At 27.2% G+C, this 27,646-nt stretch overlaps 1 protein-coding gene across 2 annotated transcripts; it reads right to left on the bottom strand.

Moving 5' to 3' along the window:
• Positions 1-1,911: 1,911 nt before the first annotated feature.
• Positions 1,912-24,409, bottom strand: LOC107456984 (prostatic acid phosphatase). Of its 2 annotated transcripts, none has more exons than XM_016074997.3 (10): positions 24,155-24,409; positions 22,035-22,130; positions 21,030-21,110; positions 19,518-19,670; positions 18,479-18,574; positions 16,065-16,154; positions 13,542-13,662; positions 10,743-10,828; positions 8,233-8,542; positions 1,912-5,993 (listed from the first exon to the last, which is right to left on the bottom strand). In XM_016074997.3, the coding sequence occupies exons 1-10, from the start codon at positions 24,245-24,247 to the stop codon at positions 5,857-5,859; spliced, it is 1,263 nt and encodes a 420-aa protein (XP_015930483.2). In that variant the 5' UTR covers positions 24,248-24,409; the 3' UTR covers positions 1,912-5,856. The 2 variants fall into 2 exon arrangements, with proteins under 2 accessions (XP_015930483.2, XP_071040528.1); XM_071184427.1 differs by lacking the exon at positions 24,155-24,409 and adding an exon at positions 23,483-23,501.
• Positions 24,410-27,646: the final 3,237 nt, after the last annotated feature.

Here is a 27,646-nt window from a genome sequence, read left to right as displayed (position 1 = left end):
AATTCCATTTTTTTAAGTCTCTCCCGAACGATTTAATAAAAATTTTTGAATAACTTTTAGGAAAGAGGGCTAAAATTGTCTCCTTAATCCACTGTCCAAATTTTAGAATGCTAGTGCAAAAGGTTCTGGAGTTGTAAAAGCAACAGACACACAAACTCTTCGTTTTATTATTACATATAAGAGATTTCGTAAATAAAAAAGGATATTTTAAACTGAAATTTTCATTCAAAACTATTTCAGAATTTATCACCAATAACAATTTTTGTGAGAAGGGATTTTCTGAAAATGAAAACAGTCGAACTCAAAATTACTATTTTAATGATAATAATTTTAGTAAAAGAAAAAATATTCTTTGCACAGTTACATTTTGATTGTAAATAAACATTTCATTAATTGTTACCTTCAAGGATTTTAAAGAAATTTGAAAACATTTCCTACTCCTACACTGTGTTGCTCAAAATTATTATACAAATACTTTTCCAAGGAATTGGAAGAAGTATTTTTGCTTGGAAAAGCTGTTATTCAAAAATAGATTTCAATAATTATCTCATAAGAATTTGTCTGAAAAAAAGGACTCTCTACACTGAAACAATCAAATTTAAAATTTATAACACCCAATATTTTTTACACGCTATGATTCTCCTAATATATATATATGATTTCCTCCTATCAACATAAAATCGAAAATTGACGCTCAGTCACCAAATTTAAAGAGCAACACTCTAGTTTATAACATAAAATGAAAATTTATATTTGTAAAAACGTTATCTAATCTACACTGGTGGACAAAATGAAGAGATGGAAAGCATTTTTGTACATGCAAGATACCCGCACACCGCTCCATGTGTTTGACAATGGTTCCATGAATGCCCAGAGGTACAGGCAGGAGGTCCTAGAGCCCTATGAGCGTGTTTTCAGGGGCGCTGTTGGCCCTGAGTTCATTTTTATGGACGACAATGCGCGACCACATAGGGCTCTCATGGTTGATGAGTATCTGAAAAGCGAGGATATTCAACGAATGGATTGGCCAGTCAAATCCCCTGACCTGAATCCTATTGAACATGCTTGGGAGAGCTATTGCGATGCGCCAACCTCCCCCCAGAACCATTCTGGAGTTAAAAATTGCACTGGTGGAAGAATAGGAGGGTCTTCCACAAGTCCTCCTTAACTCCCTTATTAACAGCATGCATACTCGTTGTGCATGCTGTCTCTCTGTCAGGGGTGACCATACACCATACTAGAGGCAACACACACTGTACAAGCCTCACTTTTATTGTCATCTTTAATCCTTAAGTTCAGACTACATTGGATTTATTGGCAATAGGTCTTGCCAGTGAATGGCACTTTCATTTTTGTTTTGCATATTTTATTATCATGGAATAAGCTATATCCATACCAAATTTCATTTATTTATATTCAGCATCTTTTGAGATATTTGGGAAAATGTCTTCCATCTCTTAATTTTGTCCACCAGTGTACTAGCTAATCTGAATATTAACTTACCTTAATGATAAAGTAAATATGATCCCCAGAGGAGATGATAGCAAAAAGGACACAATCAAATAACAATTTTTGTAGTACAACTGAGGCCCAGATTTTACAAAAATGAAAACTTTAACTAAGTAATACAGCTCCTAAGACAGTCTTAAAAATTCTCAAACTGTTATCTATATTCTGGCTACCACTGGATGACAATTAACGTTACAAAACCTTCTGTGACACAAAGTCATCCTATTTTACAATACTTATTTAGTTGATTTCTTTCATTAAAATTTTTTATAAGTTTTATTCATTCATATAATAACATTCTCATTGAGATGTTAAAAATCTTACCAAATTTGAGGTACATAAAAAATCGCAGAAATTAAAAGCCTCTAAAAATTTCAAATTGTCAAAAAAAAAGCAAATAAGTAGACTATTCAAAAAAGTATTTTATTTAAACATTTTTACATAATAAACAATTTCAAGTCAATAAACATTTTTCTTTTTATACATCACAATTACCTTTAAAAACTGTCACACACATATAGTTAATTTATAATACATAAGGTCAATTTCTTTTTGATATGTATTTGTTTATAGCAATAATACAATAAGACTAGATTTCAAATTTAACAAAGCCTATACCTGACAAAAGTTTAAAAGGAATTCGCTATTAGAAAACATAAATTGTAAACACTGAAGAGGATAAGAGATATTTTTGAAAAAAAAAAAAAAAAAAAAGAGTTTTATCATTGAAAATTTTAGTCTTATTTAATTGTAAAAAACACATTTATTTTGCCAATTTTGCACGATTTATAAAAGATCAAAATGACAGTCTCTGAGTGTTTTTGGAGCAGAAGAAAGATCATTTGGCAATAAACAGTCGACGAGTAGAATACCTGTCATTTGACCGTAAATTAAAATGACGATAATGTCGCGAAACAAACATTTTAAGTGTGTGTTAGGAATTTATAGATTCTGTCAATTGGAAGTTAACGAACAAGAAATAAATGTCACAGCATTTCCGAATGTATAAATTTTAATATTCATTTATAAAAATGTCACATAAATCTTTCACTTACACAGTTAATCAATTATTTACTATAAATTGAATTGCAAAACAGAAAAAAATTCAGTGAATAATTATAAATAGTTTGTTTATTTCTTATTTATTTTTCAAAATCAGAATAATTCTCTAAATTCCTTTTTTTTTTTTATATAATAAAATAGATTTTATGCATTTTGCAAGACTTTCAAATATTTCTTACAAATCAAAAAGGATGTAGAGAAAATTCCTGAACTTAAACTTCTTAATTTCAGATTTATTGCTACATTTTTGAGGAAATAATTGAAAGTTTAATTCATTTGTTCTACTTCAAAACATTTTTCCATGCAAATAACATTTTAAAAATAAAATAACTGAATTGCAAGATGACATTACAAAAATGATTAATGTTATTAATACTTTTGCAAATTATGCAACAATATTAATGTTTAAATTTAAAAAAAATAGAAAATGTGAGTTTCAAATTTAATGCATTAAATGGAAGACTGATAAGTCACATTAAAAGTAGAAATTAAATACACGATTTTAAAAAAATGACAAAAAAAAAAAAAAGTCAGAGCATAAATTTTTTTTACATTGAAATTTGAAAGAAATAATAAAAAAAAAACTTTATATGTTTATAAAAAAATATAAGATATAGAATAATAAATTATAAGTGATATATACAGAGTGTAGGTCATTTACACAGGGTTTCATTTATGATAAATTTGTAATTGTTAAAAATTTTTTTTTAAAATTGTAATACTGAAATCTGTTGTTCACAAAGCTTTTATAAATAAATTATCAATTAATAATTTTTATTATACTAACTAATGAAAAACTTAATTACAAATATTGTCTTAATGTAAAATTAATTTATTGTTGGTAGCACAAGATTCTATGCATATCAGTAAGAATGCATGGATTCCCCTCCCCACATTTCAGATTACGGGCAGACTCTAGAATATATCACTTTCATTGCATTTAAATACAGAAAAAAAGTATTTGTAAACAAAAAGTTAAATGTTTATATTGATTCCCTAATTTTAAATGCACCAGAATATAAAATATGGAATAACTTACATAACACTACATAAAACTTTCACTTATCACGTTAAACATGCATCAACTGTTTACACAAATTATAAACAATTCAAGAGATCAAGACAAAGAGAAATCAAAATTTGTAAATTTAAAAATATTTCATTTATTACTTATCATTATAGGAGCTTCAAATACATAATACATTCAACGTTTTAATTCTAAAACAAAAAACAAGGCTAAGGTTGTAACACAAAATCTCGTTTTCTTTTAAGATAATTATATCTATATTAACAGTGAACTACACATGATCATTTCTGTCTTAGAAGAAATAAATTAATATTGTAACATAAATGCTATACAAAAAATCCGTCAAAATTTATTCAATATATATTGTACAAATATTTTTTTGAGGTAATAATATAACAATAAACACAGAAATGCATATATTATTTAACTTTATAGTTAATGTAAAACAATACATTACAAATTAACAATATTTATTATATATACAATACATTACCAATACAGCAGTTTGTTGTGTAATTAAATTTTTAAACAAAGTATGAAAGTAATAAAATTATACTTTATTCAGTTATGAAAAAAAAAAAACTAAGAAAGATGAAAAATTTTGAGCCATATAATTATTGTAATCTAATTAACTTAATTAAATTATAATTATATCACTATTAAAAATTTTTAAGCATGAAGTCGATCACAAGTAACTTTGGTCTGTATTATCTGTATTTAAACAATTATCAACTTAGACAAAACTTGACATTTTACCAAAGACTGAACATTCAATGTAAAGCTATCACACCAAAATGAAAAAATTTGGCAATGGAAAATTTGCATTAGTGAATTAGTTCAAATAAGGAATGGTAATCATCACACAGAACTTTAGAAATATTGAACAAACTATCACATTTGCATTTTGTTTTGAATACCTTTCTTTGGCTTCTGACTAATCTCACCAAGTGAATTTTTTTGCATTGTTACACAGAACTTCACAAATGTGAAAAATTAAAATTAATAGCATAAAAAAAATGAAATTTTTCAAAATTAAACAAAGAGTTTAAAGAAAACTGGCTGTTTTGGGAGAACAAAAAATATAACTCATTAAAAAGCACCAACTAAACTTTTTAAAAAAGCACCAACTAAAATTTCATCTACAGATTATTCAACCATAAAAGATTATTTAAAAACAGAAAACTCCAAACTATCAAAATAAATTAGAGTTTAAATTGTATTTTTTAGCACTTATGAACATTTCGAACATTTTGATTTTTTAAACATGTGCTCCAAATTATATATATTCATGGCTACAAACTGAAAAAAAAAATTTCTATTAAAAATAACTAGGCTAACAAACCAAAAGGTACCTGTCATATTAAAGTACAATTAAATAATAACAAATGTATGTATATGGATGCAATAATTTGAATATTTCACTTTGCATCTTTAATTAAGTTATCAGTAGAGGAGCAAATAAATCAAGTAACAAACTACAGAATTATATTTAAAAATATGTAACAGTTGAAAAGGATAACTGTAATTACAGTTTTTGTTATTATTAAATAAAATGCATTTAAACTCCAAATACCTGAACTTTAATTTATAAAAAAAAAATGCCAACTATAATAGATAATTTTGAAATTTGTTTGATGAATTTATACAAAATTATTTCTTTACATCCCAGAGATGATTAAGGTTAGTAATGACAAGTTATCTACCCTATGTTTGAAAAAGCATAGAACTGTAAACATTCTTTTTGTTGTCATTACATTAATATGTTAAATAGTTTTGGTGTCTATATTATAAACTTTTTTCTCCATCTATTTAAACATTAAGCAAATTAAGTTCTGATACCAATTAATAAGGATAACTGATGTTTCATCGTAGATAACTTTCTTTGTAAATAGAGAGCATAGATTAAATTTTATATAGAACAACTTTGATAAACAAAATTAAATCTGATCCATGAAATTAACCAAGATAATTAGAGTTCCCCTGTTCCCAACTTTTTAAATTAATAAACAGAGAGCATTACTTAAGTTCAATGAGTTATTTAAAAAGGTTAAAAAGCACAGAATTGCTTTTTATTACACGTTAGAAATGCAAACACATAATAAAAATTGAGTTTGGGGACGAAAAATATTTCTTTGAGATTCATTTAATAAGAAGACAAGTAATACTGAATTCTGTTGTGTGCATTTGACAATACATAAAAGAAAAAACAAATTGAGCAAAATTTCAAAAATAAATGCAGATTATAAAAATGCCACCATTCAGCTGTAATTCTCTTGCACTAACTGATAAGAATATTTATCTCTTCTTCTGCTAGTACACAACTTCCATGTACAAAAAACGGCTGTTCCTGCGATAATCAAGGCTACAACCAGGAAAAATACCTCTATCATCAGTTCTGAAATAGAATAAAAGAAAGTGTGCAGTTATATATTATTCAATCAAAACTACAGGTGTAACAAAACTAATGGTCAAATGAAGGTGAATGAACTAGCCAAAACAAACAATCACCATATAAATGAAGTCGGAAAGCAAAGATTAAAGCAAGTCGGAAAGCAAGGCCATTAGAAGGTACCTGCTAGACGAAACTATCTGGCTTTTGAATTTCCAAACAGATGGATTGCTCTATTTTCAGAACTTTTTCTTCTTTGGAAATTTAAAAAGTTACATCTACAAAGTATCCAACAAATTGAATTATGAAATGCCCAATGCAGTAGCAAACATTAACATTAAACATACACACTTTACAATACAACATACAATAACCATTCTCTTGATCGGTTAAGTTATGTTTAACGTTAATGAAATGTAGAGAACTTTCAGTGTGTCATTTACTATCACTAAAGTAAAACCTGTAGAGCTACTGCTTGACTATCATACCAAAAAAACAATATTCCACATTTTTTTAAAATTTTTTGTTATTTATGTGTGATTAAAGTTTCTGAAAAAATTTATAAGTGGAATTTAATTTTTTTTAAGCATTTATTTTTCTAGTTACACTTTTATCAGTGTAAATGTAAAGATGTCGTTCACAAAACAATCTAGTAAGATCATCCAATTACTCCAAGGCCAGCTCTTATTCTATTTTAAATTGCAAAATATCTCTCAAAAGCAGCTGCTGTTATTGGCAGTGTAATAGCAATTAGTTTTCTAAATTTAGAATACAGAAAAGGGATCATGGCTACTATCTCTACACTCATCGACTGATTTTCTAAGGGATTAACCTGTATCTTATCAGCAGGAAAAAAGAACTAACATATTAACAAAATTTTTACCAAAAGTATTTCCACTCCAATCAAAGTTTGAGGAGTAAAACACAAATCCGCCAGAGGATGCATATTAGCAAACTAAGCCGGGCAGTAATGGTATATTATTTTTTAGGAATTTCTTATAAGTTCAACTGTGGTTTTTGTTTTTACTGAATTTCTACACAGACAGGCATGAGTTCCTGATTCAAAACCATTGATAAACCTCAGGGCATATATAACAGTAAAAAATAATGTAAACAATAAAGTTTTATTTTACTAAGAAAATTATTTGTTATCAAACAATCGAACTTAAATTATTTTAGTTGCCATCGCATGTCAAAATTGAAAATATAATTTTAAAAGATCTGAATACAAATAGCACTTTTCAATAAAATATTACATAGTTTGTAAATTAAGTAAAGACAGGTGTTTTAAATATTTTTATTCGAATAGAATTACACTTCAATATTGTATCCCACAAATAATTCCCTTCAGAAACCACTTAGGGTTGAAGTTGGTTATTCAACTCCTCATAGAGGAACTAGAACTCAGATATTCGAATAACCATAACGAAGACGGTTACAGCTCTTTTTTCAGTGTCCCAATACAGCATACCTTGAGTTAAATATCTAAGAACAGGAAAAAGTCTAAATAATCAAGACAGGTGAATGAGGAGGTTAACTAAAACATTTAATAACATTGATGGTTGAGAAGGCAGGATCTTGATTTTTGATGCCACAAGTATGTGCCTTTTTCTGAGTTCAAACTAAATTTGTTACTCAAAATCTGACAAATGGTGATGGGATTCAAATTCAACTATTCTCCGATTATTTTGACTGTCATCTGAACACAGAAAAGCCTAGATTCTATTGAAACTTTATTGATCCCTGCACTTGAAGGTCTTCTGCAGAATAATTCATTTTCTGTCATCTCTCGTCCTTCTAGAAATGTTTTAACACATCTTCAGAAGGAAGAGAGTTGATAAAAAATGAATTACTGACCAAAAAATGCAAACTTTTGAAAAAAACACTGTCTTCATGAGCCTGCTGTATTTTTTCAAAAGTTTTTGTTGCACTGAATCAAAGTCGAAAGCAAAATCCAAAATTTACTTCACATTAATGTCACTTATTTTTAAAACGAACTACGAAAACTGTTTTCACAAGAAAGTAGACTTGGATGATAACATGAATCTACTGAGTTCCCACTTGCACAGAATATGCATGATATGTCCACCTTCAGCCTCTCCAAGTTCTTCAGACCTAAGTTGCCCTATCAAATGTTGCTGTGCCAGTTTCTTAACTTTTATTTACACACATTGCACAAACACAAAGTTTTAAAAAATCAAAGACTATATTAATAAAATAATAATAACATTAACAAGAAACTTACCTTGATCAATAATTACTTCTGTCAGTGATTTTGGAATTTGGCATTCTTTTTCCCAATCATCAGGTATTAAATGTTGGGTATAATTAATAAAATAATCCAAAGGACAGAACTCTGTGCAGCCATCGATAATCAGTATATGGGGAGTTTGAGCAGCTTTTTCAGGCGCTGTCGAGTTTAAGTATAGTAAGCGGAGAAAATGAGTATCATCTTTTCCACTATACAATTCAAACAGAATTGTGGCACAATAGGGTGGCATTTTGTTGTTAAAGAGGTTTAAGGAATTTAAGACGACTGCTACATTTGTGTCGTGCTGTAATATCAAAGAAAAAATTTAAAACTTTTATTCAATTCAATCTTAAACATTATAAAATAGCAATTGAACTGCAATATTCTTTTACAGTGTAAAATATTTATAATATAATGGAATGTTTTTCTTTTTGCAATTTCTCAGAAATGAAAGGAAAAAAACTAAAGAAAAATCTGTAAAAAAAATAAGTTTCTTCAAACAGAAAAGAAGCAATCAATGAACTTTTTTTTAAAAAGGAAATAAAATATTCAAAAAAACATTTTTAAGCAGCTTATAATAAATTTTTTTATTTATTTAATATTATTTTTACATTTTGTTTTAAAAAAATAAGGTTAACATAACATACATTTACAAAAATATTCGGCACATTTTGCGTGTTCATCTTACTCTAACAAATGTTAAATAGATTTTAAGAAGGTTAATATGAAAACTTCTACCTTTTTTTTGTACTACAATAAGTATTATTTATCTAAGTGTAAAAATATTCTTATAAAGCTCACTGCTAAAAAATTACATTAGTCATTTGTAATTTGTCCATTTTAACAAGTTTTTAAAAGAAATAAGTTTCACCAGGAAAAAATTCTAACCCAGTAAATCAGTCTTTCAAACAGTTCAACACTTATAATAACAATGATAATATGTAACAGTGATCTTCAAAATTTAAAGAAAAAATAATAAATAAATAAAATAAAAAAAATAAAAAAACAGTGAGAATATTACTCTACAATTAATAGAAAAATAAAATATTCTTGAATATTAATTTGAAACAATTAAAACACAACTTTAGCACACAAATTAAATAACAATCATACACCATCAATCCTCAGATAAGTTAAATATATAATACCCAGGTAATAAAGCAAAAATTGCTAATTAATATTGAGATGTACAGTGGATAATTCCCATTATTGCATAACATCAAGCAATGTGTGAAACAAAATAAAATATTAAATGACATAACATTAAAAAATGAAAATCATGTCAGTTTTTTAATTTTCTTAAGGATATTATGCAGTACATTAAAAATGATTGACTACTACAAAAAAATTAAATAAAAAAGACTTTTTTTTAAAATTATTCTTTTACTTTAAATTATTAAAGGGTAATAATGTGCGAAGTTTTTGAACAAGTTGTCATTTATAATTAGCAAACATTAGAGTTTTGATTTATACATAGTGTTTTAAAGAAATTATGTAAGAAAATTCATTCAAAAAAATTATGGGTTTAAAAATATAGTATTTTATGACATTTTACATGATTTAACATAATCTTAGTTAAATAAAAACGTATTCAATCAAAAAATATATATTATATCTTTTTTACATTGTTTATTAGTTTTAAACAGAAAGAATTTTGGTTCTTAAACAGAAGGAATCAGGTTTCATATAAAACTAAATTATAAAAAAAATAGGTTTTACAAAAATCTTATAAATATGCAATAAATATTGCATTAAACAACAAACTTATTTTGAGTCTGAATTTTTGTACTAAAACTAGAAATTTGCCTATTTCTATCACAATAACTGAATGGAAAATTAAGCAGATGAAGCACCTTAAACAAGACAAAAAAAAAATTATGAATATAAACTTATTTTCGTTTCTTTAAAAAAAAATGAATAAAAACCAAATAATAATAATTCGAAACCGGAACCTATAAGGTGACAAAAATGATTTTGGTAATGATATTTAATCTAATTTACACTTTTATCGGGTATCACAAATAGTTCAGAAATTGTCTTTTAATTTATTAATTTTTTAAAAGCCCATTATATAGATAACAATAAAAAAAAAATTTACAGCTTAAAAAAAAAGAGAACAACTTTGATTCAAATTTAAAATAAACACTTGAATGCGAGTGCTAAAAAGATTTTCCTGGCTAATTTATGACTGTAAAAGAATTTAATGTAATTAATTCTCCTGAATTCTAATAAAATACTTATAAATAATATATTATAGATAATTTATTATTATATGTAATTTAGAATTCAATAATATTACTTATAAATTGTAAGTCCTATTGAAATGGATAACATATCAAAATATTATATGGACCATCTTAAAATAAGTTATAATTTAAAATAGTAAGTATTAATAACCTTAAAGAGAGAAAAAATTACCAAAATTTTTAAAGCAAGCTAATATAAGAATATATAGCGAATTGAAATAAGAAAAAATAAATAAATAAATATAATTTAAAACTTACAGCTGAATATACTTGAAATTTCAAATCAGGAATATCACCATTAATTTTCTCTTGCATCTTTTGGATTATTCTTTGAAGTAAAGGTCCTTAAATTACAAAACAAATATATTGAAACTTTTGTTAAATATAAAGCTAGATTGTATAAATATACTTTTAAAAAAATAAATAAACATATACAGTAGACTCAGGATTAACCAGTACAGTCGGGAAATGCTTTGTCCTGATAAGTAAATGTTTCTGATAATCCAATTTATGATATTCTGATAACCCAATGATAGTAAATGTAAAATAATTAAAACACATTCCTTTTGAACTATCTGAGGTTTCAGAAAATTTTAATAACTTTTGTTTCTTTTTCACAAAGCTTGGTACAGTTGGATCACCAATCTCAAATTTATGCAATTATGATATAACTGTTTGTCCGTTTTCTAATTTTCCTTTTATTATCCCCAGCTTTTGATTTATACTAAGAATGACTCTGCTGTGTTTAAACATGTTAACGCTACAAACCAAATGCAAAGCATGTGGAAATTTTTTAATCTGAGTTAGGTTTTATCATATCTCGCCTTATCCCACTCCACCAGCGTTTCAGAACAGCAAAATCGGTTGGCTGTACCAAAGGTCAGTTGGGATGAGTCTAATACAATAGCAAGGAAGGGTTGACAATAGTGCAGTCTTCCTGGACATTCTAACTGTTACAATCTGCACTTTTTATTGGAGGGGGGTTGTCATCTCGAATAATCTGTAACCTGGATAATCCGATGCCGGTTAATAAAGAGTCTACTGTATAAACAAATTTTAAAAAAAAAACATGTATAATTTTTATAAATATTCAGAAAAATTGCCTTTGTACTTTTAGTTCTATTTCTGTGTTTTGAAAACAGAATCAGGAGTAAGGTAGATCAGGATGAATTTCATCTCTAATCTAATCAATAGCTTTTTTTTCATGAATTGCATAAACTTATTTTCAAAGTATTTATTTCGGAAAAATTAAATAACCAGTTTTAAATAAGAAGTTTTTTCTCGCAAAATAATGTAATTACTGTTCTATGATTACTAGGAGAAACACTTCCTAAGCTGCAAGTCAAACAGTTAAATATTTTAGGATGCGAAAAATCTGTAAACTATTTTTCAACATTTTTATCTTTAACAAGCAATCTCTATTATGATTACTATAGACATCTGAGTGAAATGGGGTTCTGAAAAGTAAAAGTTTATGATTTACTTGAGCATTCCACTTTTTAAAGTTAAGAATTTAATTACAGTAGAATTTTATTTTATGTTACATTACAGAAAAATATTTACTGATAGTAAAATTTATTATACAACAGAATGAAATGAAGATGAAATAAACTCGAACAAATAAAAATATGAAAAAAGACACTAAATTGTAGAATATCTTTAAATCTACAGTATCAACAAAGCAATCCCTATTAAAGTTAATAGGGGCTCTACAGTGGTAAGGACGTAAAGAAACTTTAAAATATGTGTTGTGATGTCACAATGGAGCATCCTTAAGTAATATTCTTTCCAGATCAAACATGTCTGCGAAATTTATCTTTTTTTACTTATATTAGTGTTGATTATATTTTTCAAGGCATCAATAAAGAGTCACAAGGGTTTCAAGGAAGAAAATGTTTTCCTTTTCCTCAATATAATAAAAGAAAAGTATTTTCCTTTAAAAATCAAACCATTGAAAATCATTTCTGAAGTAAAAAATTTTGTAATTGTAAACTGAATTTCTAAAAAATTATTACACAATTCTTATTTAAATTTCCCACATCCTTTAGATAGAATTAAATAGTGATTAAATTAAGGGGTTTTTTTTCAACAAAAAAATGAAATTTAAGTTTTTGGATGAGTTTTATGCAAAAAAAAAAAAATTTACAAGTTTAGCTTAAAGAAAAGGAAAAAAAAAAACACTTTAGTTAAATAAGTTAATTTTGCCATGTGAAATTTCAATAGAATTGGGGCATTTACTTTTGAGAAATGGTGTCAAAGAACTTAAGAGTTTAAAAAAATATCTACTAATGTTTTTTGTTCCCTGACAAAAACAGCCCTATGAGAAGGACTACTATAGGATTCTTCTTACAGAATTTTACTTCATTGTTAAAACTTAGGTAAAATATTCCTGGCATGTTCTATTATTAGAAAATTAAAAAAAGCTTTTAAATTTCAAACCTTATAAAAACTTTTTCACTATTGTTGTACTTAGTTAAACAAATTATTTGCACTCTTATGCATTGTATTCAGCTTTATTACAACAAAGTATGCTATAAATAAAGCTGATATATATGTGGGAATATGATGAAAAACATCATTGGTAATTATAAAAAGGTTTCCAAAACATGAAAATGAAGTAACTCATTCATCTTCATTGCATAAAGTACAGTACAGAACCCGTTATCCGGAAATCAGAAAACCAGAAAAGCGAAAAACCGGAACAAAATTCGATAAATTTTCTGGCCATTTGTAAAAATTTTTTTCTTTTCCTTGTAAGATTTTACGATTTTTCTTTCTTTTTTTAAAGAGGTTTACCTTACCATCATTTTGGAAATAATCATTAGTGTATTACTTCATTGTTTTTTCTTATTTTTAAGATTATTTCCAATTTTTTTTTTTTTTAGTTGGGTTTAACAATAAAAAAAACGGCTTTTTGTAGCGATTCAGAAAACCGGAAAAATCAGTTATCCGGAATAGCGATGGTCCCGACCGTTCCGGATAATCGGTTCCCTACTGTATTTTAAAAACATATAGAGGGATAGAGCAAGTAAAAACCTAGATGACTTAAATACTTACCAGCTCGCAAACGATGAAGTTCAGGAGAATTAAATTTCCATTTGAATGACAGATCTGCCACTTGTTCCAGTTCATTCCACCAGGGGTCAGCCCAGCTTGGAACAGTGAGGTTATACCTCCTCTGAAATAGAAAAAAAATATTGAAACTTTTAATAAAAAATTTATGAATGTTCAATTATAAAATCTTAAAATTAAATAATAAAAAAACTATTCAATAAAACTTTCATTTATATATGCTATACCATTAGTTACTTTTCATTCATAAACTGTTAACTGTTATTATTCACTGTAACATCTAATTTCTAAACAATGAAAGAAGAAAAAAACATAAAAGAAGATTGCACAATTTAAAAAAAAAAATTATTTAGCACTTTCTTTTTATTTGATGCTTTTTTCAGGGTTGCCATTCAAATCTGGAAAAAAATTCCCTGCATTTTCCATGTACATACTATACTCAATATATTAAGATGAAAAACACAATGATCATGCTTTTGTGTGAGCTGTATTGGGCTAGTTTTAATTGCTGGAACTAGTTTTTATTGCTGGAATTGCTGCTATGCTAGTTTTAATTGCTGGAAAAACATATATATATAGAGAGAGAGAAAAAAACAGCTGAATATACTTAAAACAAATAATGCTATAGTAAATGAAATAGTTTAATATTTCTGAAATATCATCTTTAAATATCCCAAATCTTATAGACTGCCCTTTAGAGTGGTCATCATTTCTTAAAAGACGAAAATAAGAAACAAAATTCCCTGTATTTTTTCAGTTTCTAAAGAACGTCAATAACTCAAACTTCCCTGCATTATCTGAGTTATTTTAGATGATTTTTAATTTCCTGTACTTTCCAGGTTGTGAGGTGTAGAAAGGCAAACCCTAATTTTTAACTTTGAAATTCCTTATCCAATGATTTTCTATCAATATTTGTTAAGCTAATTTTCATATATAAACTGTTTACTGTTTTTATACACTTAAGCATTAAATTTCTATTCAATGGGGAAAAATGCATGAAAGGGGATCATGTACTTAACAAAAATATCAATGAAATTTTCTTGTATGAAGACTCGTATGAGACGTTCTATATTTTATATATATACATATGTAGGATGACCATTAATTAAGTCAAAATCAAAACCAATAAGGATCATACTTATCCAATAATAATTTAGAAAAAGCTTTCACACAGAATCATTCTCAAACCACACAAGTTAGCTTAACATTTACAACTCCTTTCTATTGAAATAGTTCTCACAGTTTTATTAAGGGGAGCGACATCTATTGGTCTTTACTCACACAGAGGTTAGGTTGTTCCGTTTGTCACAGATTTTTTACATTTCTATTTACATTTATCTATACATAATTAGTTATCTATAATAATTTACTATTGGTAATTTTTACACATTAAAAAGAGCTTAAATCCTCAAATTTTCATGCATGTAGGAGATAACATTTATAACTGCATTATTTTCTGCATAGCATGATCAGATTTCTTACACTACTAAATAAGGTAAGAGTGTATTGTTGAATGATAAAGGAAGCAAGAGAAGGCTTGCTCTTGGTTTTTGAAAAAAATTTCTGAGAAAGATCTTTGGACCAAAATGGAACTTTATGCAATCATGAAATTCTTTAAACTAGTGGGCTGCGCCCCCTGCTCGGTAATGCTCGCCAACCCCCGAAAATTGCTACGCAATCTTATATGGCAGTACTAACTTAGGTACATTGCAAATGCACAAAATTCTAAGAATTCAAAACAATCATTCAAATCCATATAAAAACTTTTGTTTAAAAAAAATTACATCTTTTTAGTAAATACTAAGTCATTAAAATAAATTTGAATTCAAATAAATGACATGTAATTCATTAAACCTATTAGAACTGTGCTATAGTATAATTCGTGATATAAATAAAAAATCGTCAAATAAATTCGTAATATATAAATTCGTGAAAAAAAGCGCTTTCGACAAAATACTAAAATAGAGATCTATCGACAAAGACTACTCACTTCTGCCTAGCTTAATAGTATGAGATTGCCAAAGCTGATGCTCTCTGGTTACTTCAGTTTCCATTTTTAAATGCGCTATAAGTTGAGCCATTCAACTAGATTTGGCATGTGACATTTTTAGCGGCAATCATTGGCCGATTCGCCGTGTAAGAGAAATAGTAACACAAACAAAACAAAGCAAACGTTGCCACCGGTGGAAAAGAAATACATTCAAAATTTGGGAGCCACGTAAGAGAATTATATATATTAGATNATGTGACATTTTTAGCGGCAATCATTGGTCGATTCGCCGTGTAAGAGAAATAGTAACGCAAACAAAACAAAGCAAACGTTGCCACTGGTGGAAAAGAAATACATCCAAAATTTGGGAGCCACGTAAGAGAATTATATATATTAGATATTGCTACAGATGTTTAATCAATTTGATTTTTAATCAATAATTTTAATATTACCACAGACAAATATTACCATAGACATTATTATACGTACACATAGAACAGATTAATAGATATTAGTACCTCAATCCACAGAACATCAAAAAGGTAAGAAGCTGAAGTCCATTCTGTAATGTCATTTCCACTATTTATAGTCAAATTATCAAACATTACCTGAAAAAGAGAAGTCATAATTAACACAAAAGACTAGATTTTGTAAAATGGATTATCAACTAAAACCATTTCTGACTATGCATAATATAAATTTGTAAAAATTTAAAAATGAAATTTTTTTTTTTCAAATTTAAAAATTTTAATGATTTTTGGTCTAATTTTTTTATTTAAAATTTTTGTTAATATTTTTATTTCATAATATGAGTCCTATTTACTTGCAGCTTATGTGCAATTTAAGAAACTTAATAAATCTTAAATTCCTAATGTTTCTTAATAAATTTCNGTAAAAATTTAAAAATGAATTTTTTTTTTCAAATTTAAAAATTTTAATGATTTTTGGTCTAATTTTTTTATTTAAAATTTTTGTTAATATTTTTATTTCATAATATGAGTCCTATTTACTTGCAGCTTATGCGCAATTTAAGAAACTTAATAAATCTTAATTTCCTAATGTTTCTTAATAAATTTCTTCTCGCTTTAATTTTTTATTATGTTTATATATATATAAACACAATAAAATATATATATATATTAATAATTATACATATATTAATAATTATATATATATATTAATATTGTTATAATATTTAATTTTAATCAAAGAAGTAAAATAAGTACTTAATATATATCTAAATACACATTGAATAGCATTTGCCTTGTAATTTATAGCAAGATATATATATATATATAAAATTGATTGATATTTTTTTTATAAATATCTGATGATACAATTATTAGTGACTAAAAACAGGTAATTAAATTATTTTTTAATTCACATTCAACATGATTAGGATTCCTTTAACTCAGAATAAAACTTTTTCTCAGAATGTGCAGTAATTAATGTAGCAATGAGTTATGAGTTTTTTGCATGTACAGTAAATGCATTTAAAAAAATGAAAATTTACAAACATTCATTTTTACATAAAACAAGCTATAAATTATCAAGTTTAACAAACTAACTTGAGTTGGTAAAAATACAAATCATATTTACTTAATCTAATTTCAAATAGAAAAACCATAAGACACTGAAATGTCAAGGTTGATGTAACAAAGTAAAAATATAAATGAAGAAAATAGGAAGAATAAGATCACTAGGATTCCTTGGGGCCATGAAATCTATATTTAACAAAGGAATGAAAATAATATACTATTAAATAATATATAAGTGGGTTGAATGTTTACTCACGGGTTGAAATAAAACTCAAATTTAAACAATTCACAACATTTAAAAGAATATCAAACGAAGGACTCATCATTAAACACCTCAGACTTCATAGTGGTCCAAAGAAAAAATATTAGGATATTTTTTGGAACAGTATACAGATACCAATATACTTTTAAAAAGAGTAAAACAAACTATATTAGTTATTACTATCTACTTAGGTAAAATAAAGACAAATTTTGTTTTAAAAAAATAATGTACACAATTTCTAATTTCAGAACTACTCTGTTTAAGACAGAAAGTTTCTATGGTTTTCAGTACAATTTTATTAATGGAGCACAGAACAACTTGTAATAGTTAAAGATCAATATATACAAAATTTTTACAGTATTGTTGTATTGTATATACTAACCAGTATCAATCAGTTAATATTCTCTCAAAGCAATATTTAATTCAAATTTATAATAATGTTCAAGATTTCCTTAAATAATTTAAAAATTGGGTGTCAATAATTTGAAAACATGTGAATATGCTGCATAGCATTTTTGCAAAAAAGTAATTTAGTGGGTGACTTCATATAATAAAACTTTACTAGGAACTAACACAAAAAAATTTTATAAAAGCAAATTACAACACAAGGACTAAAGCTAGCCATAATCAATGTATAGCTAGCTTTAGACCTTGCATAATGAATATTTCATAGGACTTTTTTTTCCAAATTTTTTAAACAGGGTTCCCACTCTATGATGAGATTAAAATTCAAGGACTTTCCAGGACTTTTCAAGGACCTCAACAAAATTTTTCAAGGACCTTAATCTAAGACCAATTTTAAAAATTATTCTCTTCTATTTTACTAGAAGCAACAATGCTTGNATATATATATATTAAAAATATTAAAATTTAATTTTTATTGCTATTTATTTTACTTACAATTTTTCAAAGCAATTAAAAAGCTCTTTTATATATTTATTATATAAAGTTTAACAATGAAAGTTTATTGAAGTAATTACTGTACAATAATAGAAGAAAATAAAAGTTTGATTTTTTTGTAGCATTGAAAAATTTTTTGCATATAAAACAATAAACAAAAATTCAAGTAGTTAAGGAATTCCTATATATTTAAAAAAATAATTAAATGTTTAATATAGTATAATTGACAAACCTGGTGTTTCTCTATGAATGCTCGACCTTCAGGAGTGTTGACAAGATTTTTTTTCTCTTCATCAGCTTTAGGACAGTAACTGTCAGTTTCTAAATACTAAAATTTTAAAAGCATTATATTATGAACAAACAATGAAAATACATTTAGGAACAATCACAGTTTCTAAATAATATAAATTACTAAACATACAAAAAATGTGAAAAAAATTCGACATTTTCCCAATTTTTCACACAGTTTGATTCAAAACTATCTTTCTAATGTTGGTAATATATGAACAATCAATTACAATAGGATTAATTTGTAAATAGTATAGATTATTGGACATACTAAAAAGTTTTCAAATTAATTATACATATTTTCAATTTATAACACGTTCAGATTTAAAATTATATTTATAACTTTGTTTATACTAAAAATCTAATGAAATTAATTTTTTTAAATGAAATTTTTGGGTACTATTCACCTGTAGGAATTGCTGTTTGGTAATAAATTAAAATGCAAACCCTAATTTTGAAAATCTTTTAGGTTTTTCAGAAAAAGGCAATAAAAAATAAGGATGCTTAAAGATGATGCACGAATTGGAAAATAAAGTTTAATCAGTTCTTTACCTACCACCCCATGTCATTTTTCAAAATCGATTAATGGAATAAATGGACACAGTAAAAAATTTCGGTGACCTCGAAATGACCTTATAAGTGCTTAATTTTCTTGAGACCTTAATTTAACTCAATTTTGGGGAAAAATTGATATAGTAAGTTAAGGCTTCCACAATTTTCTATTTTACGTCCAGCAAGTGAATAAAAATAGAACAATGAGTGCTGCAAAAATATCAATATTTTAGAAAGTCAGAAAATTACATAGAATGATACTTGGCATTATTGCTGTTACATGAATATATTTTATCATTATATTGATGAGGAATTAACACTATTATACCCAAGTTGATGCATAAATGATGGCTAACTATCACATTTAAAAAGTGTGGATGAAAATACATAAATAAAAAAATTAATTTAAATTTAAAATGAAATCTGCTTACCCTATCTTCTTTCTTTGGAATGTAGCGAACAGGAAAAGGTTGCCAAGATACATCATCATCAAACATCCATTTACCTTCAGGTGCATAAAAGGAAGCAAGATTTGTCTCTGCACTATCAAGGCAACGATCACAATCCGAACTAACAACATTTATCTAAAATATAATGCAAACATTTACATTAAATTACATTAACAAAAAAATATAAGGAAATGAAGTAATATTACACGAGTCTCACAATTCCAAACTCTATAAACACTATACAGAATTTTTTTTTATTACAAGAATGTTAAAAACATTACTTAGGAGTTTTTTTTTTCCTTCCTTAGCTGCCTGAAATTTGACATATTTTTATAAAAAATTATCAAAAATTCTATTTCAAATATATTTTTGTCCAAATGAAGTACACTCTTAATGTTTTATCAACAAACTTTTAGACTGAAAGAGTTTTTCTGCAACATTTTGACATCGTAGATTTTGTAGCAATGCAAATTATTGATATTTAAATTTATCACCAACAATGAACAACCATCCACAAAAGTAAATTTTATAACTCCCACAACCTTCTGATTTTGAACATGACTCAGAAGGCTAAGGACTTTTGTCATATACGACATACTTACTATTCGTAAAAAAAATAATAATACATTTCTAAAAATGTAACACATCATAAGAAAACAAAAACATTGAACTAGGACTAATCAAAATGTTTTAAAAGTTATGAATCTATTTTCATAAGTAAAATTTATTTAAGTTAAAGCATGATATTCATTCTCACAAAAAAGGCTTCAGTTATTTGTACTTTACATGTATCGGATAACAAGTTTACAACATTAGAAATTTGTCTATTTAGAAAAAAAAAAAAACAAATCTTGTTAAATTAAGAGTGGTAGATAAAACTGTATAGATAAAATTTCCCTTACATTCTAGAGCAATTTCTTATTGATTAATTTTAATAATCCTTTTGTAAAAATAATCACACAAAAAAATTTAATTTAACATAATTTTTCAAAAATATTTTTAGCAATACTTAAACATTACATATCTATTTGGAAATATAATTTAATAAAAACAGAGTAAAATTTAACAATGGATGAATAGACAGAAAAAAATTCCATACATCTTTTAAAACTTATAACTCATACTTTTTGAAAAATTTAAAAAAAAATCCATTGTTATATATTTTAAATATAAAATATAGTCAGGAAACATAATAATTACAGTAATAAACAAAAAGTGTCCAACATATTTTTAAGAAATTTCTTTTCATATCTTTTATTAAGTTTGTGCATTTTGAAAAATATACACCATGATTTTTTGTCCTTAATTAATGATTCAATAACTAAATATTCAGCAGTTTTTTGAATAACAACTATTTGATCATTTCTCAATACAACTTCAATATTCATTATTTAATACTTAACAAAAATAACCTATTTGTATCTCTAAAATGCACAGTACCTATTCATTACATCTATTTTAAATTCTACTGGGAAAAAAATATATTCTACTTACTTCTAAAGGGTTGGAAGTCTTGAAATCTTTATAAATTGTGCGAAAGAATTTCCCTAATCCAAAGTGTTGCTTCCTGCCAAGCTAAAATGTAAAAACTGATACATAAATTTGATAAACAAAGTTACATGAACTAACTTCGAAAATATGATAATATGGGGTTAAAATAAATAAATTTGTTAACTGAAAAACATTTTCAAAGAATTTTGTACTATTTATCAATAGAAAGAAATTCTTTGTAAATCTTTTTCAGTAAACATTATTTTTTTAAATTTATTTTCATCCACTTATTATCATATTTTCAACTACCTTTAATTCTTCAGCAATTCAAAAGTAGGTTAAAGGAAACATGAAGAAAAATTTATAAATCAAATACTTCTGTAAGCAATTATAGTTGGAGTACTAAAATTAATATAGTTCTTAAACAAGATAGTTTAACAAGCACAATGAGTTCATTCAATAACGCAAAGGCTAAGTACATATCATTTGATTTCAGTTAATTAGAATGTCATAAATTTGCATTATTTAAAGCTGTTTTCCCAAGACTTTAAATTTCAAAATAAATCAGATAGTAGAGAACAAAAATAAATGTTAATATGAGTTCAATAAAATTAAAATATAGTGCAAATCAAATTAAAATATAGTGCAAATCAAATTCAATGTGCTTAAAAAAAAAAATTCATATCCAACAGCAATTTTATGTTATCTATAACGAAATTAGTTTCAAAAGATTAGTTCAGATTAGAAAGATTTTAAATTTATAGAATAAAGATTTACAAAACTAAAAAGAAAATAAGTTACAAAACCATATAAAGTTTTGTATTAAAAATTTAGAATAAATGAATTAAATCAAAAACAAGATAAACTAATTTAATTATATTAATTTATAAATTAATTCAAATTCAAAATTAGTATTTTCTGGGTTTTCAACCAACACCTACAAAATCAATAAACTATATTTCTCAAAGATACACAATTATAAAATATGGAAAAATAAAACAATCTTACCAGAGTGAGAGCCCCAAGACCAAGAGGAAAAGCTGAAGATGGATTTGGATCATTGGGATACAATTCAATTGGAGCTCTATCCCCATGACGATATAGCTACAAATTTCATATAACAAATATTAGATTACATACTTAAAAAATGAACAAAAAAGAAAGTTATATAGAAAACAGATAAAATTTTATCCAAGGGATTTAAAATTACAAACATTCAAAAAAATAAATAAATAAAAAGAGAAAAGAAAACATGTCACAAAATACTATTACATTTTGATAGTTAAAATTTCCCACTTAAGTAGGAAATGTGCTAAACAATGTGCTAAAGCAACATTTTAAATGCAAGTTACAACATTATATTCATAGAAAAAATACTTTAGCTTTATACATCAAAACTCAAATAAAACTTAAAGTCGATGTGAACTTCATTTTAAAGGCGGGAGGCTTTAAGAGTAGAATAATCAAACATTGTCACTCAACTATATACATATTTCAAATTATCATAAGATTCAGTGCCCATAGGTTTGCAGATGAAGTTTAAATTTTTCGTCAGTTTTGCAGTTTTTTACTGATTGTAAAATTTCTAGAAATTTTTTTAAACATACCTTTAATAAGTAAATGGAAAAAAAATATATACATGTTTATTTTGTAATACCTATGAAACTATTTTTTTAAAAGATAAAATTATGTAAATAAATTTAAATTAAACTGGAAGAATTGTCTTAATAAACCTTGCATGTTTTAGGCACATGGGAAAAAAAATGCAAAAAAAAATGTTGGAATTTTGGAATTTTTAGTTTATCTTCCCCACAAGAAATTTGCCATAATACAGCATAAAATAAAAGGCAATGTCGTAAAATAATGTACTTTAATCCAAAATAATTTTTTCAAAAACATTTTTAAGGTGACTAGTTAATATTGGGAAAATGCAAATCCTAACACCTAGTATAAACAAACATAAGTTTGAAATTTTTTTTAATGATTAAAAATTTTATTTATTTTTGTATTTAAGTATTATTGAGTTATATCAGTAATTACAGTTATAAACATTACCAATAAGAAGTCCTGAAAAAATGATAATGTTTTTATTTTGTATTTTGTAATTGTAATTTATATACTGATTAAATGTGAGATAAAATAAATTTATAATATATTTTAATATATATGAAACCAAAGATAGCTTATTATACAATAATTTTTAAACAAATATTTTTTTAAAGCCCAATGTCTATTAAATAAGAAAGAAAATCTTATTCTTATTAATAACCTTTCTCCCAATTCAGCAAACAATGCAAATCAACAATGCTTACTAATTCATTTTTAAGTTTAACAAGACTTTTACCAAGCAATCAAATAAATACTAACAGTATAACAAAATTAAACAAATAAAATTTTGAACACATAAATAATAATAAACCATCTAATATAAGAAAGAACACCAGAAAAACATGAACCATTTTAACATAGCAAAAGAAATAAAAATATTTGTTTTTCAAGATAATTCAATTTTTTATTATTTCAAGTTCATATACACACACTGTTAACCCAAATATTTATTTAAAAAGATAAGGGATCAAATCTTATCTTATCCTTTATTTGCAAAGTTGACACATCTTAGTCTGCATTTGCTGACTAGTACAAATTGAATTAACGTATTAAATTTTCGAAACATATTATGTTATTACTTTGTTAGAATGGCTAAAGTAATTAAATAAAATTATAAAATCAGAAATAATTTAAAGTATAACATTGTAGGACAACATTACAAGAACCAAAAAATTTAGAAATTTTTATATTAAGTAAAAAATTATTAATTATTAAAATATTTTATTATTATTCCGAAAAAATTTAGTAACACTTTCCCCGAATAGACAAAAAAAAAATATTAAAATTTTATTAAAATTCGGGGAAAAGTTTTCTTTTGAGTCCTAATAAACTAATAAATATAAAGATACAAACATAAATATACAAATAAAAATAAAATTGAAACAACATTTATATAAACAATTACATATTTAAAAAAAACCAAACGCATATACATTTTTGAAAATGCAACACAAATATTTCCACAAAAGTATTTACTTAATTCATACTTATGACAAATAAGTAATAAAAGTTATACATACTATTTGTACAAATGTTAGATTTAGTGACTCAACAGCAGCTGTTAGGGAGATATAATAAAAACACAATAGCAAAGAAAGCAGTTTAATAACCATGATTGCGAATTTAAGAGAGTTAGAATATTAAAATAAAAGTAGTTTAAAGAAAATATAATTTAAAAGATCAGGAAAAGGAAAGAAAACATAACTACTAGCTGCGATATCGGCACAATCCGCGCAGACAAAAATGTTCTGTTGACAAAGCGTATGATTGGTTGAAAAAAAAGACAAACTTTTCAGCGCTGTTGCTAACCTGAGTTTCGTATTTTGAAAAAGAACTGAAGTTTAATTTTTACTACAGCCAAAATATACGTATACGCAGTCGCAAGTGCATGTACGGTTGAGGAAAAAAAAGAACAAACAAAAAGTTTATATCCAAAATCTCCTTTTATTAAAAAATTAAGAATCTGTCTAAATTTTGTTTTCATTTTCAGATTTTATAATTTCTTTTGTAGTTTTAATGCTTTGGTCCGTCTTTGATTCCTCTTTACTTTTTCCTTCTCTTTTTCTTCATGTCCCGCAGTCGACTGATGCCGAAGACACAGTTCTCAATAGAACACCGAAGTCAAACGTCACTGGCAGTGGTCATTAAGCGGGTGGGGTATCACTTTGAGCACCCTAAGTAGGGACAGAGGGTGTGCTGTATCGTTCCTCGTTAAACTGTTCTACCGTGAAGTGCTCGACTTCGCTTACATGTCGTGGTGCTACCAAAGCAGAGGAGCCATTCTCTTTGCAAGGATCAAAATTGTGATGGGATGTCAAGGGATCATCCTCGGGGATGTTTCCCAGACAGTCGCCAATAGCCCATTGTGCAGATCTAGAGCGACGTAAGCAAAATATCTACCTCTTTTTCTTCTTTCGCTTACGTTTGGAGTAATATGGCCCATTCTGACCTTTAGATAGCTTTTTATTCAGCTTGGGAAAATGTCGGGCCCTTATAGTCAGGGAAATGGACAGGTTAGTATTAGCCCCTCTTCTGTGAAATTTTCTTTGTTTCCCTAGAAGATATTAAAAAAAAGGGGGGGGGGTGAAAGGGTAACATCCACTCGCTTCGTACACCGATCCCCTTGATTACTGCAATCATTTTAATTTTTAAGCGATAAGCACTTGACAAAATTATTTCATCAAAATTTAAAAGTATTCAATTGAAAATTTGAAGTATTCTATAATGCTTAATTATATTTTAAAAAAAAACACATATTTGATTTTACAGATTAAGTTTTTGATTCTTTTGCGATAAAATTTGAACTAAATAATTTTGCAGGGTTACGATCATTATAAATTTTTCAATGATTTAGATTTTTTAAGTTTCTATTTAATTTTTATTTGTACCGCAGTGGACTGATCGTAAAGACATGGTTCCCAGTAGAATACCGAAGTCAAGCATCACTGGATGCGGTCATTTAGCGGATGGTTGACCACTATGATCAGCTTGCGTAGGGACCGAAGGTGTGCGGTATCGGCCCTCGTTTCCGTAGGTCATTCTACCGTAAATTGCTCGACTTCACGCGCAGATCATCGGGCTACCAAAGCAGAAGAATCATCCCCTCTGCAGAAGATCAAAATTGTGGTGGCATGTCTTCGGATCATCCTCAGGGATGTTTCCCAGTCAGTCTCCGATAGCCCATTGTGCAGATCTAGTGGACGTAAATATGTACGTACGAAAGTACGACATTTTATGACACAATTCGAAGAGTAGCACACTCAAACTTTTGTTTGACAAGATAGTGCTTGCTTTTAAGTTGTGTCATAGCTTATTCTAGTTTTAAAGGCTGACTCGTAAAGACTGATTTTATTTAGTCACTTCACAGTACGAACTTGCTGCACTTTTAATCACAATTTTATTTTTCTTCCCTATCAATCTCCAGGTCACGCATGCTTCCCGGCATGGTCGTAATATCGTTAAAAGTTTAAAGCGTAGCGTGAAAAACAATATTTTTTCTATTCCAACAGCGGTTTTCATCAAAAGACGCAGTTTTCAAGTGATCATCGAAGTCAAATATCACTAGTAGCGGTCAGTGAGTGGGTGGTTGACACTTTAATGTGCCTGCGTAAGAACCGATGGTGCACGGTATCGATATTCATTAAACTGATCTACCGTAAAGTGTTCGACTTCACACACAGGTTAACGGCCTATCGTACCAGGGGAGCGGTCTCCTTTGTTGAAGATCAAAATTACAATGGTATGTCTTCGGATTATCATCTGGGATATTTTCCAGATCATCGCCTATAGCCGAATGGGCAACTCTAGCATGATGTAAATAAAATACTATTATTTACTACTATCCTACTATTACTAGACTGATGTTATTCAATTACTTCAGAACGCGCACCTATTACCCTCTATATCACACCTTTTTATTTTTCTATCAATCTCTAAGTTTCGCTTGTTACCCGGAACAGTTGAATTAGCTGTAAGGTTTGAAGTATTGCATGTAAAGCAGACTATTTTTCTATGTTGTATCTTTGAAACGTTGCTCTTGCCTACAATGTGTACATTTATTTATAAAGAAATTGTTTTACGTGAAACATTTCAGAAGTTCAGAAACTCTTTAAGAGTTCACGCGTCTATGCCTGAAGTTAAGGCTGTCCTAAAGTGAAATCTAGCCTCAAACTTGAAAATTAGATGGCGCTGACAATCTCACCCCGCCTCAGGCTAAGAATATTAATGCTTACAAACAAATTGCGCAGAAGTGCTTAGATGATCAAAAACAGAATTTTATAGTCAGCACGCTACAAACTTTAGGCATTCGTTTTTACTATTGAAAATATTATTATTATTAACGACTAACGTTATCGTGAATTCAAAGTTGTTACTGTCTGCAATATAAATCATATTCTACAATAAAACACTTATGCGCAGTTCTTTAATTGTGTTGAAATTCTTGAAGTATATTTATCACTTTGGCTCATAAATCGACGGATTTCTATCTTAATCATTAATTGCTTGACAGATATACGCAGGATTGTATCTTCATTACAGGATCAAAATTGTGATGGCATGTCTTTAGATCATCCTCAGGGATGCTTCCCAGACCGTCGCCTAAAGCCCATTGTGCAGCTCTAGTGCGACGTAAATGAACTACAACAACAACAAGTATCATCTTTACAATGTACTTACTGTTTATCATAAAGTATACATATAAAGACAAAGCCAAATCTAAAATTCGATCACAAATCTACAGGGTTATGCACTCAAAATAAAAAGAGGCAGACAATGTAAATTATAACAGTTTATCACTCAAAATATTGCGCCGATAGTTGTTGTAGTTGTAGTTCATTTCCGGCACCCTAGAGCTGCACAATGGGCATGGGCGAATGGCGGCGGTCTGGAAAGTATCCCTGAGAATGATCCGAAGGCATGCCATCACAATTTTGATCCTCTGCAGATGGGATGGCACCCCCGCTTCGGTAGCCCGACGACCTGCACGCCAAGTCGAGCACTTTGCGGTAGAA

This window comes from Parasteatoda tepidariorum, chromosome 8, assembly GCF_043381705.1.
Source record: "Parasteatoda tepidariorum isolate YZ-2023 chromosome 8, CAS_Ptep_4.0, whole genome shotgun sequence".
NCBI classification, from domain to species: Eukaryota; Metazoa; Arthropoda; class Arachnida; order Araneae; family Theridiidae; genus Parasteatoda; species Parasteatoda tepidariorum.
The sequence above is the reverse complement of the archived record's forward strand: the minus strand, read 5'-3'. Positions and strand labels throughout refer to the sequence as shown.